This window comes from Oculina patagonica, chromosome 11 (genome assembly GCF_052425735.1).
Source record: "Oculina patagonica isolate OP01 chromosome 11, crgOcupat, whole genome shotgun sequence".
NCBI lineage: Eukaryota > Metazoa > Cnidaria > Anthozoa > Scleractinia > Oculinidae > Oculina > Oculina patagonica.
In genome coordinates, this window is record NC_135768.1 from 8,613,267 (window position 1) to 8,627,984 (window position 14,718).

General features: G+C 40.1%; 1 protein-coding gene and 1 pseudogene across 2 annotated transcripts in view; one reads left to right on the plus strand and one right to left on the minus strand.

Annotated features, from left to right (window-relative positions):
• The window catches only part of LOC144631070 (uncharacterized), a 125,777-nt pseudogene that overhangs the window by 26,956 nt on the left and 84,103 nt on the right, over positions 1-14,718 (plus strand). The gene's annotated exons all lie outside the window — the stretch shown is intronic.
• On the minus strand, positions 3,139-5,273 carry LOC144631065 (uncharacterized). Its single transcript, XM_078489446.1, has 2 exons — positions 5,177-5,273; positions 3,139-4,108 (listed from the first exon to the last, which is right to left on the minus strand). Exons 1-2 carry the CDS (start codon positions 5,244-5,246, stop codon positions 3,504-3,506), a joined length of 675 nt encoding a protein of 224 aa, XP_078345572.1. The 5' UTR covers positions 5,247-5,273; the 3' UTR covers positions 3,139-3,503.

The following is a 14,718-nucleotide window of genomic DNA, read 5'->3' on the forward strand; positions in this document are numbered from 1 at the left end:
TTAATTTAACTTCATTTTCATATGAAAGATTTTGCACTGGACTGCACTTTGAAAACGAGTGTTAAACGCCCCCAGTTGAATAGAAATTGAAGACAGCAAGGGCCCATAAATTTTGCAAGGCACACCACTTTCAGAAGTCTGACAATGAAAGGGTGGAATGAAAATTAAATTGCCGACTTTTATCAAAACTATTGTGCAGTGATGGCCGACTTTGTTTGGCGCGCGAGTACCATTTTACAAACGGTTGTAGTTTGTGGTTGTGAATCTTTGAAGGAGTTCTTCCTCTGTTCGAGAGGCTTGCGTGGAAACTAGCAATCCTCAACCTAAGTGCATAACCACTATAACCATGAATTTACAAAAAAAATGAAACATGGTTTCCTTTGATTACCTTTGCCCTAGGAAAAAAAGGCCTTTTCAAATTGTCCAAAAGTCCAGCTGTTATTTATCAATAAGGCTGCGCGCTCGAGGTTTCTATCAGCTGATAGTTAGCGAGGAGCGAAGCCCCGAGCTAACTATCAAAAACCAATAAAAACCGAGAGCGAGCAGTCTCATTGTTTTAAAAAAACGCGGTGGCTGATCTATTGCACTTGAAATATCAATTTAACTGATTTATTGACCGGTTTGTTTAAAAAAATTTCAAGTGTATATGTACAAAGTTTAAAAAAGATGGATCAAAAACCAAACGTGGCAAGGCATGAAAACGCGTTGTGGGGGAAGGTGGCTGTGTAGCTATAATTATGTATAAAAACTCAATAGAAAACACGAACATAATTGTATGGGTTAGAAAACTTTATTTCATGGATTTACCGATTCGCTGCAACTCTTGTAGATGTGGACAAATGTTTAACATTTGTTGACAAAAGTAGAAACATTTCTAACGTTGTCTTGAGTGGCATCAGAGCAACATCACCACCTAAAATGTTAAAGTGTATATGACAGATTTTTTTTATTTGCCTGATCAAATCTACGTGGCATGCTGATGCGAACATCGAAAAAAGAAATTCGAAATCTCGTTTTTTTCACCGCCTTTTCGACCTAAAAAACGCAATATTTTCACTTCCGGTTGGGTCCAAAACCGCGCACAGTGGGGAGCTGGGTCTATTCTGCTTTTGACGTCATGGCCGGTCTAGACCCAGCTCCCCACTGGGCGCCGTGACGTCAAACAAGTGATACACTCAAGAACCAAACAAACTGAATTTCAAAGGAAGATTGTGGCTGGGTTGCCGGAAAACCGAAAAAAAGCTAAAGGCTTGCAGTTTTGTAAATGATCTGAAGTCTAGAGGGATACTAGTGTAATGATAGTTTTTTTAGAAAAGCCGATGGAAACAGCGTGTGAAAATAAAGCTATCATATATCATATCAGCAAATATACAGGAAAGTAAAATGAAAAGGCGGCTTTTAATCTTGACGTATTAGGCTCAAAACGAATTTAGAAGAAGCGCACGTGTTGTTGTGATTGTAGCGATTTAAAATCTACGCCGTCGCAGCTTTAAAATTCCATGTTCGGTTTGTTTGGTTATTGAGTGTATCACTGAGCGCATTCTTGTTTGACGTCACGGCGCACAGTGGGGAGCTGGGTCTAGACCGGCCATGACGTCAAAAGCAGAATAGACCCAGCTCCCCAATGTGCGCGGTTTTGGACCCAACCGGAAGTGAAATTTCACGATTTTAGAGCGCAAAAAACGCGGTGAAAAAAAGAGATTTTGAATTTCGTTTTTCGATGTTCCCATCAGCATCCCACGTACATTCGATCAGGCAAATAAAAAAAAAATCTGTCATATACACTTTAAACAACAGAAAAATGTAATGAAAACAATAACAAAGCCGCTACAACTTTCAGTTTAACCAAAAAGCTTTCAGTTTAACAAGTCATCTTGATGCAGAGGTTTTTTGTGCCTGTCTGTTTAAAATTTAATTGTCTGTTTAAAAATTTAAATTCTTGCGCGAACAAATCTTGAGGGAAAATAACCTTTATGTTCGCAATTCTAAAACAGAATAATTCACACGTCACTCGAAATAGCTACATCTGCCTTTCTTTTTAGTAACAAACAGACACACGTGACTTTTCGCGTAAAGAGAAGAAAACAGGCAATAATCCATCAATAGAGAAAACTGGCTTGTTGTACTACAAATTTCTCAAAACTTCTTTAAATGTAATGTTTAACTATCAGTAAGGAGTAAGTGTTTCTAGCTTCGGACTAAAAGGGTGAACTCTTACATCATCTTGGTATTTGCCAGGAGATTCAGCTTTTTCTGAGTCCTGCTCTAGTTGCTCCTGACTTAGCTGTATACGTTAATAAAATCAAGAAAAAATACATTAAAATTTTATAAGAAAGGTCTGATAACAAAAACACACTTTTTTGTTGGATGTCTTTCAAAACTAATATAGTTGTTAACCATTGCTGTGTGCAGCCATTCAATGAAGGCGTATATAATATGGGGACCTGATGGCTGGTTTCAAGACCGACTGACTGATTGATTGACTGACTTGATTGACTGACTTGACTTGATTGACTAACTGATTGACCGACTTAACTTACTGAATAAATGGCCGACTGGCTTGACTGATCATGACTGACTGACAGACCGACTTGACTTGACCGACCTACTGACGTTCTGTCTGTCTGTCTGTCTGTCTGTCTGTCTGTCTGACTGACTGACTCACTGACTGTCTTGACTTGCTTGATTTGCTTGACATGACTTGACTTGACCGACTGTCTGTCTGACTAACTTACTGACTCGACTTGACCAACTGACTGAGCAACTGTCTGACGGAATGACTGGCCGATTGAGTGACAGTCTAACTGACTGACTGACTGATTGACTTGACTTACTGACTGACGACTGACTGTTTGGATGACTGACAGCCCAGGTGGAGTTCTGTACAAAGGCTACAACGCTTGAGTCCTTCTTTTCCATCCAATGTTTCCTGTTCTTTTGTTAGGCATTTCATAATATCATGGGTGTGACTGTTTTCAAAAGGAATCTCTTCTGAATGTATTAAAATGACCATGCAAACCAGCAGAAGCTTAAAAAAATTTATGAGAAACGAACCTTTTTCCTTCTCCGTCTTGAGTTGCGACTTTGATCCACTGGGGATGTTTTCGCTGACCAAGATCCAGAATCATTTGCCTTCACTTCCCTTTGGCCGGCAACAGAGTCCTCAAGTTTAGGACATTTTATTTCGGGGGACAAATTATTTTGTTTTTCTAGTTTTCTGTATTTTGTTTTCCTGTGATAGACACGTGTCCTAGCTGCAACATTTGTCTCATCAAACGAAAAGCATTTGTCTAAATTAAATCTTGTTTTCGTAGAAATCGTTTTATGATGAGACCTGTCAACACTCTCTGCTTCATTTCTACTCACAACGTTGTTATTCCACCATGAGGGAAGATCAAGAACATTTTCTGACAAAGGATGATTCTTTATATCATTCACAGCACTTGTGCCTGGTGCAACAGTGCTACGAGGTTGGGAGGTATCAGCTTGACGGTCTTTTAATTTCATTGAAGATCTCTCCAGCTCATTGCAAGAGCTAGGAAGCCGAGTTTTTTTGGTGAAATCTCCACCAGATCGGACCGTTCTGTGCTGTCCAATTTTGAAAAACTGCTGTTGTTTTGACTTTCACAAACAGGCTTTTGGTTAGTTGGAGGAGCAGACCTGATGTTGATAGAGGTTGCTCTTTCCTTCTTCACTATATCACCAGAGTTTATCTTTTCTTTATACAAAGGAGATCTTTTATTCTGTGGGCGAGTTGGTGTAGGCTTGCTTGATGTGAGAGGGCCCTCCATTGCATATCTGGAATTTTCTACCGGCAACTGATCAGCGTTGTTAGATTTCTCATCCATTACAATCACTTCATTTGGCCATTGAGAATTTCCATAATTCTTAATTGGTGCTTGGGAAACGTTCTTTACGTAACTTTCCTTGTTTTGGTTTGTTAGCACAGGAGACGAAGTTTTCCTACTGCTATAAAGCACAGTCGTCGTCCCTGTCTTAAGGAGTTCAGTTCCAGAAAAATGTTGCCCTTTGATGTCCTCGTCAACGTGTGGCTTGGAGACATATTGCTCAGGAGTGATTAAGATATCTGTGTAACCTGCAGCAGCATCTGAAAATAAAAGAGGTTGTTTAACATAAAGCAGTTGAGCTTGAAATGCTGTTGATAAAGATACTTAATCTATAAAGATACAAATGTGGCCTAAAACTACTGTAAAAATTCTTATTCTAAAAATCCCAGCTTTCGCCGATCTATGGCATCATCAGGGATGAATTACTTCTTTTTCTAAATAACTTCTTCAGTTTGTATTGAAATTTTGTCATTTCACTCCAGTTACCGCATTTAAAATTTGGATCAACTCAAAAAGGAGGAACTGTTTGGTCGGTTAGCTTCTCTTGCAAGGTCTCACGTGAATAGCTTGATCGCTACCCTTCGAGAGAACAATACAACAAACAACAGGAACAATGTTCCTAGCCCCAAAACAACAGTAACTAATACACTAGAAGACCAGGACTACTGGCAGAGTTGTGAAACTATTATTGGGAAAAAAAGCCGGTTATAATTTCCCTGCTGTGGTTATTCCTTGACCCGTACGAAACAAGTTAACCAGGGTGCTTTATTTTAACCGTATTCAGACCGGGCTTTTTTGGACCTTCTCAGACCAGAATATTTAAGCAATCACCATGAAACTTATAGGATGTATTGTACGTCCGAAACTCTTTCTTTAGGTATACGTCACATCATGTGACAATTACGTCATGATGTCAAAACAGCCGCCATCTTGGATCCGCCATCTTGGATTTCAAAATTTTCCAAAATGCCAGAAAACCACCCAAAATCACTGCAAAGTACTCAAAATGAATAAAAATGTGTTTTAAACCCGTAAAAATGTAAAAATAATTCTATTTAAGTTGATTTTTATTAACATAACCACGCAAAATTACAAATTTGGGAAAACATGCCTGTCAAAATGCCGTTGCCATGGTGATGTCAAGTTCCTGACACATCATCCAACCCTACCAAGTTGTTGCCAGATAAATTTTAGGAAAACTCAGAAAGTTTGGCAGCGTTTAGTTAAATCTTAAGAAAGTTATAAAATTTCAAAGTCAGCGCGGGCCTCAAAAGCCACCCCCCCCCCCGGTCTAAATAGGGTTAATGCACAAAATAACAAAAGCAAACCTGATATTTTATCTTCTTGCTGTGGCAACAAACGAGCAAATGGAAAATCAAGAGCCAAAAATGGATGCATAGCAGCTTGAGAAGGTGTAAGTCTTTTACCTGGAATACATAACATATTACTAGGGTTGCAGTGTTGCAAGCCAACCAAGAAACTAGCAAAGGCAAAATTCCTTGAACCACAAGAACAAGCTGATTGATTTCTAAAAAGCAATTCAATAAACACTGAACATTATGCATTTAGTCACAGAACATGGATGGTTAAATTGGGTGAATTAAGACTGATTTAAGCTAGTTTTTACTAGGGACGGGGGTGGCCATGAGTCGTAATCAGAAGCGCAGTGTGTTGCAGTGTAGTGAAAATCAAACTGACAGAGTCATAAGCGCACTTTCCAGTTATGCTTATGACTTTGTCGCTTAGGCATGTCCAGTGAAAACTAAATTGTCAAAGTTGCAAGCAGAAAGGAATTACTAGAGGGGCCTGAGAGCTGGCATTTTGATTGGTTGCTCTTCTGCTTCTGCTTGCGGCCCTGTCAATACAGTTTTCACTGGATCATAAGCGACGAAGTCATAAGCGGATCAGAAGAAAATGGAAACGTTCTGATTCTTACCTCCGCTTATGACTACGACTTTGTACTACGAGAGTAGTATTCCTTCACTCCTTGGGAGATTAAACATTGCTTAATTGTTGGGACTTTTCAAACTTATTTACAACGCCCAGGTATTATCACTGCCTGTAGAATTCGCAAAACAAAGTAGAGAAAATTATCTTCGATTTTGTCTGGGAAGGTAAACCCCACAAAATTAAAACGCGACGCTAATCGGCGAAAAAGACAAAGGTGAGCTAAAGATGATGGAGTCTGATGCCATGAAAATCATTCCAAATTATATTACATGGCGCATCACCTGGGTGGTTTCAACTCTCTTTTGTCATGTACATATAAAACTACACGTAGTCACTTCGTGCTATGGACATTAGAGTCAAACACTGTTCTAGTAAGAAACACTGTACATTAACTGCAATATACCTGGATCGTTGTGACCAACAAAATGTGACAAATCTTGGAAGAACTTGCTGGGGTGGGGGGGGGGATTATTCCTAGGTACGGGACCAATGACTGAAGTCGCCTGTCATTTAGAAGTAAGGAAAGAAAGTTAAAATGTTGTGGTATGAATTCAAATACAAAAACAAACAAAGAACTGCAGAACCAGAAAAAAAAAGCGAGTCTTGGTCTGCTTGTATTCCTTATGCAAATAACAACTGATTTATATGCCTAACACCACATACCTCTTGCATTATTTTACTTTAATTTCTTCCATGTAATAAAGGTTTACCAATGTACAGCTCAACAACAAGATCCACAGTTAAGGTCGCGCAGGACCCTTGAAATTATTATGTATGTATTTATTTAAAGAGTATGCACGAACTGCGACGACTGAAGCCGACAACAAACGAAATATTCATGAGAATTTTTTTTCTCAGAGTTCTTTGTACAAGTAATTACAAGGTATTGTTCTCAGCCTCGCATCCCGTGCGCTGGAACATAGCGAATTATCATAATTAGATTCACAGCTTTAAATAAAGCACACGTTGTTGTAAACATCGACTCGGAAGGTCTTCGGAAGCCTCAAAACCTGCAATTTTGTGTCCAAGTTTTCCCCGCCGATATAGAATTTCAAGAGTTGATTCGCGAGGAACATAAACTTGGTGTACTCTATTGTGTTCTGGCTAGAGCGACTTTTTAAATTTCCTTCTCAAAATGAAGATAGCATGTTTCAAAGTTTAGATTTCACATTTTTACTCTCTTAGAAGCCATTAACTTGTAGCAGTTTTTGAAATCGAAAATTTCGTTCTAGTGGGAACACAAAAGAAGTTACGACTTATCACTAGGCTATATAATCATTTAATTTGGTGCGCTGTGCTAGCTGAAAACTTGGACACAAAATCGCATTATCTTCAGTTAAACTTTTAAGGGCTTGTAACATCACAGACAACGGTCATCTCTCAGTAAAAGGACAATCATGATGTAATTCCATCATCCCCGAATATCCTTGTTAAATTTTAGAGGAATCGATATTCAAAATGTAGTGAATTAAAGCTTTACAAGACAGCACTCCAACAAGAAATTTGGCTAATGAATATATTAATAAGCAAGGGTCCTGCGCGACCTTAAAGGCTGGTTCTCATATGATCGCCCCGATCGTCTCTGTCGCCTCTGTCGCTTCAAAAAGTTTGCTTGCGATCGGGGCGATCATATGAGAACATTACAGAGACGTCTGCGACGATCGGGGCGATCGCGATCGCTTCGATCGCCCGTGTTCTATCCGGGCGATCGGTCGCAGACCGCGGCGATCGCTAACGATTATATGAGAACTACTGCCACAGAGGGAGACGATCGAAGCGATCCAAACTGGCCCATGGTGCATCAGTATTACCCATAACTACGATTCCGTTTGGCCTCCCTTTTGCTTCTTCGCCGTAAAACCGCAATAATGAGAAGATAGGAGGCCACGAATTTTACCTTTGCATCGAAGGCTGCCATAAGCGATATTGGAGTTTAAAAAAAAAAAAAAAAAAAAAACACACGTGCGTCGATCGGAATAAAATCGAATATTCATATGCGGGAACAAAGAAGACATCATGAATTATTGTATTGGTTGATTAACCCTATTTTACATATACCAGACGATCGGGGCGATCATATGAGAACCCCCTGATCGCTTCCAATCGCTTCGATCGCCTCTGAATTTTGCAAACGACAGAAGCGACAGAGACGATCGGGGCGATCATATGAGAACCAGCCTTAAGGTCGCGGGGGATACCTTCAGCATGAATAAATTCATGAAGGGAAATTTTGCTTGACCTGCATCTTTTAAAACGCTTATTTCTCAGCTGTTATGGGTGTGATTAAGCCCACATTTTACAGAGACATAAAGAAATGATGAAAGATTGTGAATGTCATCTTTTATTTGGTAGATTGCATTTAACGGCGATGTTATAGCCTCGTTAGTGCCAAATCGGGGAAAACATGATTTTGTGGCAGAGTTTGCGGAACGAGTAGGAGACAGCACACTGTGATCTTGTCAAAAACTAATCAGTCAATACCTCTAGAGTGTCATAACAGAAGCGGATTTTTAAATTTAAAGTTTGCCAGCAAGTTATGGCGGTTTCAGTGTGCAATTTTGAATTCAATGTCTTCTACCTCTTTCTAAAAGCGCTCTTTTAAAATTCTGCTTCTGTTATGACACACTACAGTATTCATAGTTTACCTATCTGCAGTGGCAAGTCACGAAGTTCTGTATCCGTGCTGTATTCTCTGCCACAAAATTGTCGGAAAAGTCCAAACTTTGAGATTTCCGAAGGTGTCCCGACCTAAATACGATCATTTTGCCAAGGAGAGATGTAATTATGATAACTATATTCCACGCTTTTATGGTGAGAACAATGCGTTTTTTAAAAAGGACACGATTGTTTATGCCGAATATTTTTGTGATTACTCTGAGTTGCAGAAATATTCAAATTTAAATCAAAATAAGCTCAAAGACTTCCTACAATCTATATGAACGTATATCGCTAAGTGTTGTTTTAAATTGGTTAAAATATCAAAGAAACAGGGATTTTTTTACAAAGCACGCGCACGCGCCCATATTTTTGTCAGTCATAAATATCTCGTAAAGCTGTCTATGTCAGTCGTTGTACTTCGTGCATACGCTTTAAATAAATGCATAATGATGAGCCTAAGGTGTCCCCCGCGACCTTAAACTAATCTTATTATTGTCATTGATAATGTTTATTATGTTGACAATGTCTTGTTCATTGATTACACGATCTTGCGAACTTGAACAACTTAAGAACGAGTTTGCCAGAGGACCAGGCAGGGGCGATACATGCCATCTCTCCGATTTGGATGAAACTTTGCCAGATTGAAGGGCTTACCCAATTACTCTGAAAGACAAAGTGGGTCGGCTTTGCGATTTTTCCCTTGGGAGTTAGACCACCCCCCCCCCCCTGGTTTTTGACCGCAAATCCCCAAAATTCCACTAAAATAAGCAACAAATTTAGACACCGCTCCTGGCTACAAAATTTAATGAAACTTATTGTTATTGCACACACATAAAGACTAGCCCAATGTTAGTTTACACTGCAAGTTTCATGTCATTTGGACTGACAGGTGCCAATCAAGAACTGCCAACTTCTACCCATGTCACGCAACATTTATCAGTTATGCAAATTAGCTCAAATTCTGATCCAAATATCGTCAAAGTCCAACTTCCTTTTTCCAAACAGTTTTTACCACGTTTCAGGCTTAGCCTTGTTCTATTAAAATCGCAAATAAAATTTTTGGCATCTGTTAAATTTTGGCGACAACAGCTGTTAAAATAACGTGACCAGAGACTGGTTCTATCAAAGCGGAAAGGACTAAATTCAAGAAAATAAAGCACTAGAGATCAGTTCAGTGAACACTATTTCTAGGTAATTGCGATTAAAAGTGTCTGTAAACACTATTTATAGCAGTTAACTCTAGCGGATGGAAAAATTCAGTGCAATATCCCTTTCAGTTATAATAAATAACTCCTAAATTTTGTTCTTATTTATTGAGTGTGACGAACAGTCACGATGTTTTTTTAGTTCCAAGGCATCGAGGTGCGAGATATAAGTTTTCTAGTGCATAAAGTGGTTTGACAGCTCTTGAATATCCATAAAAAGATAACAATCTTCACGCTTAACCTTGTTACTGACCTTTAATTTGTTATCTTCAACACTGCTTTTTCACAGTGCATAATAATGAACACCTCAATCTGTGCCCGCCGTAAGCAGCCCTGACAGGTACCTGAAATATTATTTGTCTTGACCGATTTAGTCCCGAGCTCACTTTCGTTTTTCTAATTCCACTGCTGGTTAAATCAAACTTTAAATTACTGGTTTCGGCTAATCGTGCATAGAGGCAACATGGTAAATTACGGTATTCGTGAGGTCGTGACAAAGGCACGAAGCATGAGCCCGGGGCCTTGATCAGCGGTAACTGCAACTGCAGAAAATAGGACCCAATGATAAGAAAGGGACAGGAAACAAAGCAGAAAGGTGTGTTCAATACTCGTCTATATGTGATGAAATATACAGTTTTCTTTTACCTTTCGCAAGACTTCTGGCTTTTGATTTTACTCAACGAGCGACGATGGATTAGCCTATAAATGTAGCTTTAGAGTAAGCTATGCCAGCTGAGAAAGTATATGGTGGGGCCATGTTTTTTTTTCTTTGAATTTTTGTTTAAAAAATTAGATTGCAAGTAGGCTATAATAATGGAAGATATAATGGAAGAGGATTCGAAGCTTCTTTCACTCATTCCAGGAAGCCTCTTACAGGGGTTGGGGTGGGGATGGCGGTAAGGTATTTCCATTAGTAACTATATACCTGATAGGTGTAATTCTCTCAAAGTTGTCATGCTTAGCACATTTTTGAGATATAGAGTCTCTAATTATAAGTTGTCATCCCATCTACGGGTTGACTAACACGTTACCTTAAGAACGCACTTCTATTACCCGGGAGAAGGGCGGGTTACTCCCATTCATAAAGCACATTTGTGTGTAGACTGTTCACAGCCCCCTTTTTTCCTAGTTTTCTCCAATCATTCAATGCGTCAAAGAAAAACTTGCTTGTTGCAGTCACTGTGGAATCCTTTTGCAGTTAAAAATAGAGTGGCTGTGAACATTTTTACGTCAGTTAAGTGTGTAGCAGAGAGGTTTTTTAATGGTAGCCAACACATGGGAGTACCCTCCCCCCCCGCCGCCCCCTATAAAACACATGGGAGTACCCTCCCCCCCCCGCCCCCTATTTATAGTCAGCAGTACCCCTCCATGTAAACTTCATTCTGGCATCTTTGGCCTGCGCTTCAAAACGTAACCATCCTACAGACGGTCAACAGCTGGAATTTACAACTTATTAGGCATTCAGTATCTTACAATAATATAGTTACAGCTCCAGCTGTGAACTTGAAGCCTTGTTACTATCACCTCTGTGTCGGCAACGAAGTCTTCCTCCTCTTCTTCGGTTGGACTCGGATCAGCCTGGTCTATGGCTAGTCGGCCACTTCTGTGCAAGACAGAAAGTCTGCTGAAGTACCGGGCTATTTGCTCAGCAGTCAGCCAATCTTCTTTGTTGAACACTTTCTTCCCACTCTCGTCGCGCAAAGTTCTTAGTTTACTGCAGACATCCACCCCACTTACCTTTCTTCCAGTCTCCTCGCCTTCTAGAAAGATCCTTTTCAGATGAGTCTTGACCTTCTCTGAAAAGCGGATCCCTTTTTTGGATGTCTTCAGCGCCCATCCCGCTGGGACTGAACAGGTGGAGCTCGTGGTAACGGCTGTAGCTGTTGGGATTCACCCCTCCCTGAGTCTTGGTTAATGGATCTAAAAACACCAGCCTCCACTCGCGGTGCACTAAAGGGCTGCTCGACGCGTAGGTCTGTAGGTCCCTGAGGTTTTCCAAACCTTTTTACCTGTGTTGGCGTAAAACGTTTACCGGGATCCACATTGTATGCCTTCCAAACTCGAAAACCATCAGATTCAAAACTGAAGTTGTTTAGAGACTGGATCCCGGACATTGTGTGATTCTTCATGGTCTGGTTGGATTCCTGAACATTAAACAACTGTTGCCTGTTACCCTTTTACCCTTATCCAACCTTTCCCCCACCCCACCCCACCCCTCATTATACCACAGTGGGAATATTTCCATGTACATCTGAGCCAGACTCATTTTACGCGATTCTGTGTTCTCTTGTGTACCATAAGGGGTTTCAATTGTTTTCCCTCAGTGATCTCGGCATGTAGCTTCCATTCCCAGCTCGCAACTTCAAATCCAACGAAAGCATGTCAGGTAGAACATACTAAAAAGACTGCAGCTTGGATGCTATTTTTTTTCTAATTTGTAGCACGTGTTTATTGGGCATGGTTGCAGCTGTTATATTACTCAATGGTTCAGTTCAATGTTTGGCAAATTTACCGACAAGCTTGTTTCCCTTTCAGTAAATCAAGTTTTAGTTTTAGTGGTTTATGTTCGCATTTTTGTTCGCCTGAGTTCACTGTCTTGAACTGATTTTACGTGGAAATATCGACAAAAAAAACAATGCAAAACACACTTCCTGTGGGCTTCCAATTTCGGTTGACGCTTGTGGTTCTCATAGGCGTACGGGCCGGGGGGCAGGGGGCAGCCCCCCCCCCAATTTCGGGCAACTCAGATTTTTTGGGCAGCAAGAAAAATTTGGGCAAAGCAAGTTTTTAAAGATTTTTTTTCGAAGAGATAGATATTAGAGACATTAAGCATGACGTTATGCGGCAAACGGCGAACGCGAGCTTGTCTTTTATTTTTTACCTTTTTATCGAATTCTAAAATCAATCCCTCAAAAAATTACTGAAAAAATCCCACATTCACGACAAACACAAAACTTCTCATTTCCGCGTACCAACGCCAAACGGCAGACTGCAGAAGTTGAATTTTTGCCGTTTGCGGGAAGAATAAACGTCATGCTTAATCTCTCTATTATCTATGACAATGCAAGAGAATGATCCATTTGATAAGTTTTCAGAGTTTTCTTACGTGGTTCATATCAATGTAGTGATACCTGCTACATCGTGTTCTGCAGAACGATCATTCAGTGCGTTGCGTAGATTGAAAACTTACCTCCGCAGCACCTGAAGGGGCGACAACGTTTCAGTAAGGCCAAGGAAAAAAAACAAATGTTTCTCGTCCCCACCCGCTTCATTTTTGGGGGCCGCCTCTCTTTTTTTATTATTTGTGTTTGGAATAGTTAGAACGAACAAAAAGCAACAATGTTACTTTCACTTTGTACGGAGTAAGACATGGCTTTTGTCTTGCGTTTTAATATAAACTAAGGCCAAAACTTTAAATCCTTGTTACGCTAGGTCCGTACTGGATAGGTCAATTACCTTGCAGGATTTATTTTCGAAGTTCGCTTCTGGCCTGGAGAATTTGACGATGGAGAAAAAACATCGATATTCAAACAACCGTATGGTATGCAACAACATAATAAATAATTAAAAAATAACAAAAAATGTCCTAAGAATGAGAATAGTCACTGGCCATAATTTGCACCTTTTTGCATTATTCTGTATCACAAAAGCTTAAGCATTGACCAAGATAAAAAAAGGTAATCTAAGTATTAAAACAGCAGCACAGAACGAGCGTAGACGATACATGTATCTCTCTACTTTACCTGCTCCAACTGGAAGGAGTACTCTCCAATTTTCCATAATCTGTCTGCTCATTTCTAGATTAGCTCCTGTCTCCGGCTTGCCCTTACGATTTCCATGAAGAGGATGTGCACATTTCCTGCTTGGTCTCCAAAACACACCCAGCTCAGCTTGGTGTCTTGGACAGATCGTCATGTTAGCGCCATCTTCATTAAAATGTCCAGCGCGAGCATGAATCAAATCTTTCCCCCAGGGAATACCAGTCGTTGAGACTTTAACTGCTCTCAGATGCGTTCGAATATCTTTTTGACAAGAGGCCAAGGGTAAAAATTCCTTCACCCCCGGATAACGAACGTTTATGTCACACTTGTTCTGAGAATTATTCAAAAACGAACAAGAAACAATAGCCATGTTCAACTTTGAAATGCATACATCGCCAACTCTGTAAGTGAGGATCTATAAATAAAACCCGTGGGCAACATCACGCGAATTGGTCATGTAAGTGTCACGCAATTCTGGTTATAATCAACAATGGCCGCGGCCGCACTTGGCGAGTTAACGGAGTTATTTCCAATTAATCAATTAAAATTAACTGGGTTAAAAAAATGTCTAATGCGGCCGCGTATTTGGAGAGTTAACCGACTCTTAACCAAGTTAGCGGTTCCCATGGAAATTAATCAAAGAACAAAAGATTTCTTAACCGAGTTAGGTTAATTCTAAACTACCTTTCTGCGTGGTTTTAACCAGGTTAGTGGTTTCTTATCAGATTCGACTATTGTCTTGGTTGTCAAATCTGTCAATCATCACCGTGTAAGATGAGATGTTCGAGGAACGATGTTTTTCATAACACGCAAACATGGCGGCTGGTCACAATTCGCACAGTTCGTGGTTTAATTCGTTAGTTGCCCTTAGTACTAGAGAACTGGAGAGTCAGGGGAACGATTATTTAGTTCAAGAAGGGATACCGTGGTATCATCAACAAGCTACTTCGGCTGCGGCTTCGCCGTATCTGGCAAGTCTACACAGTGCATATACACCTGCAATTTTTGAAACACCGCATTCGCCTCAGTCATCAGAAGGCGAAAGTTCAAACTGTTCCACAGCGGGTTCCACAGGAACTTCTCAAACTAAAAAAAAAAACTGCATAAGACGAGAACCCATTGAAATATACCCAAACAGTAAGAGAATGATGGTACAAATGATAACGTGATCACGGAAGCCGGCCATTTTGCCTGTTTATAAATAGCACGTCACTTCAGTCTGGTTTTAATGCGGCCGCTAAAAAATATTAACCGAGTTAGTTTTCGTAACCCTACTTTAACCGAGTTAAGTTGTGA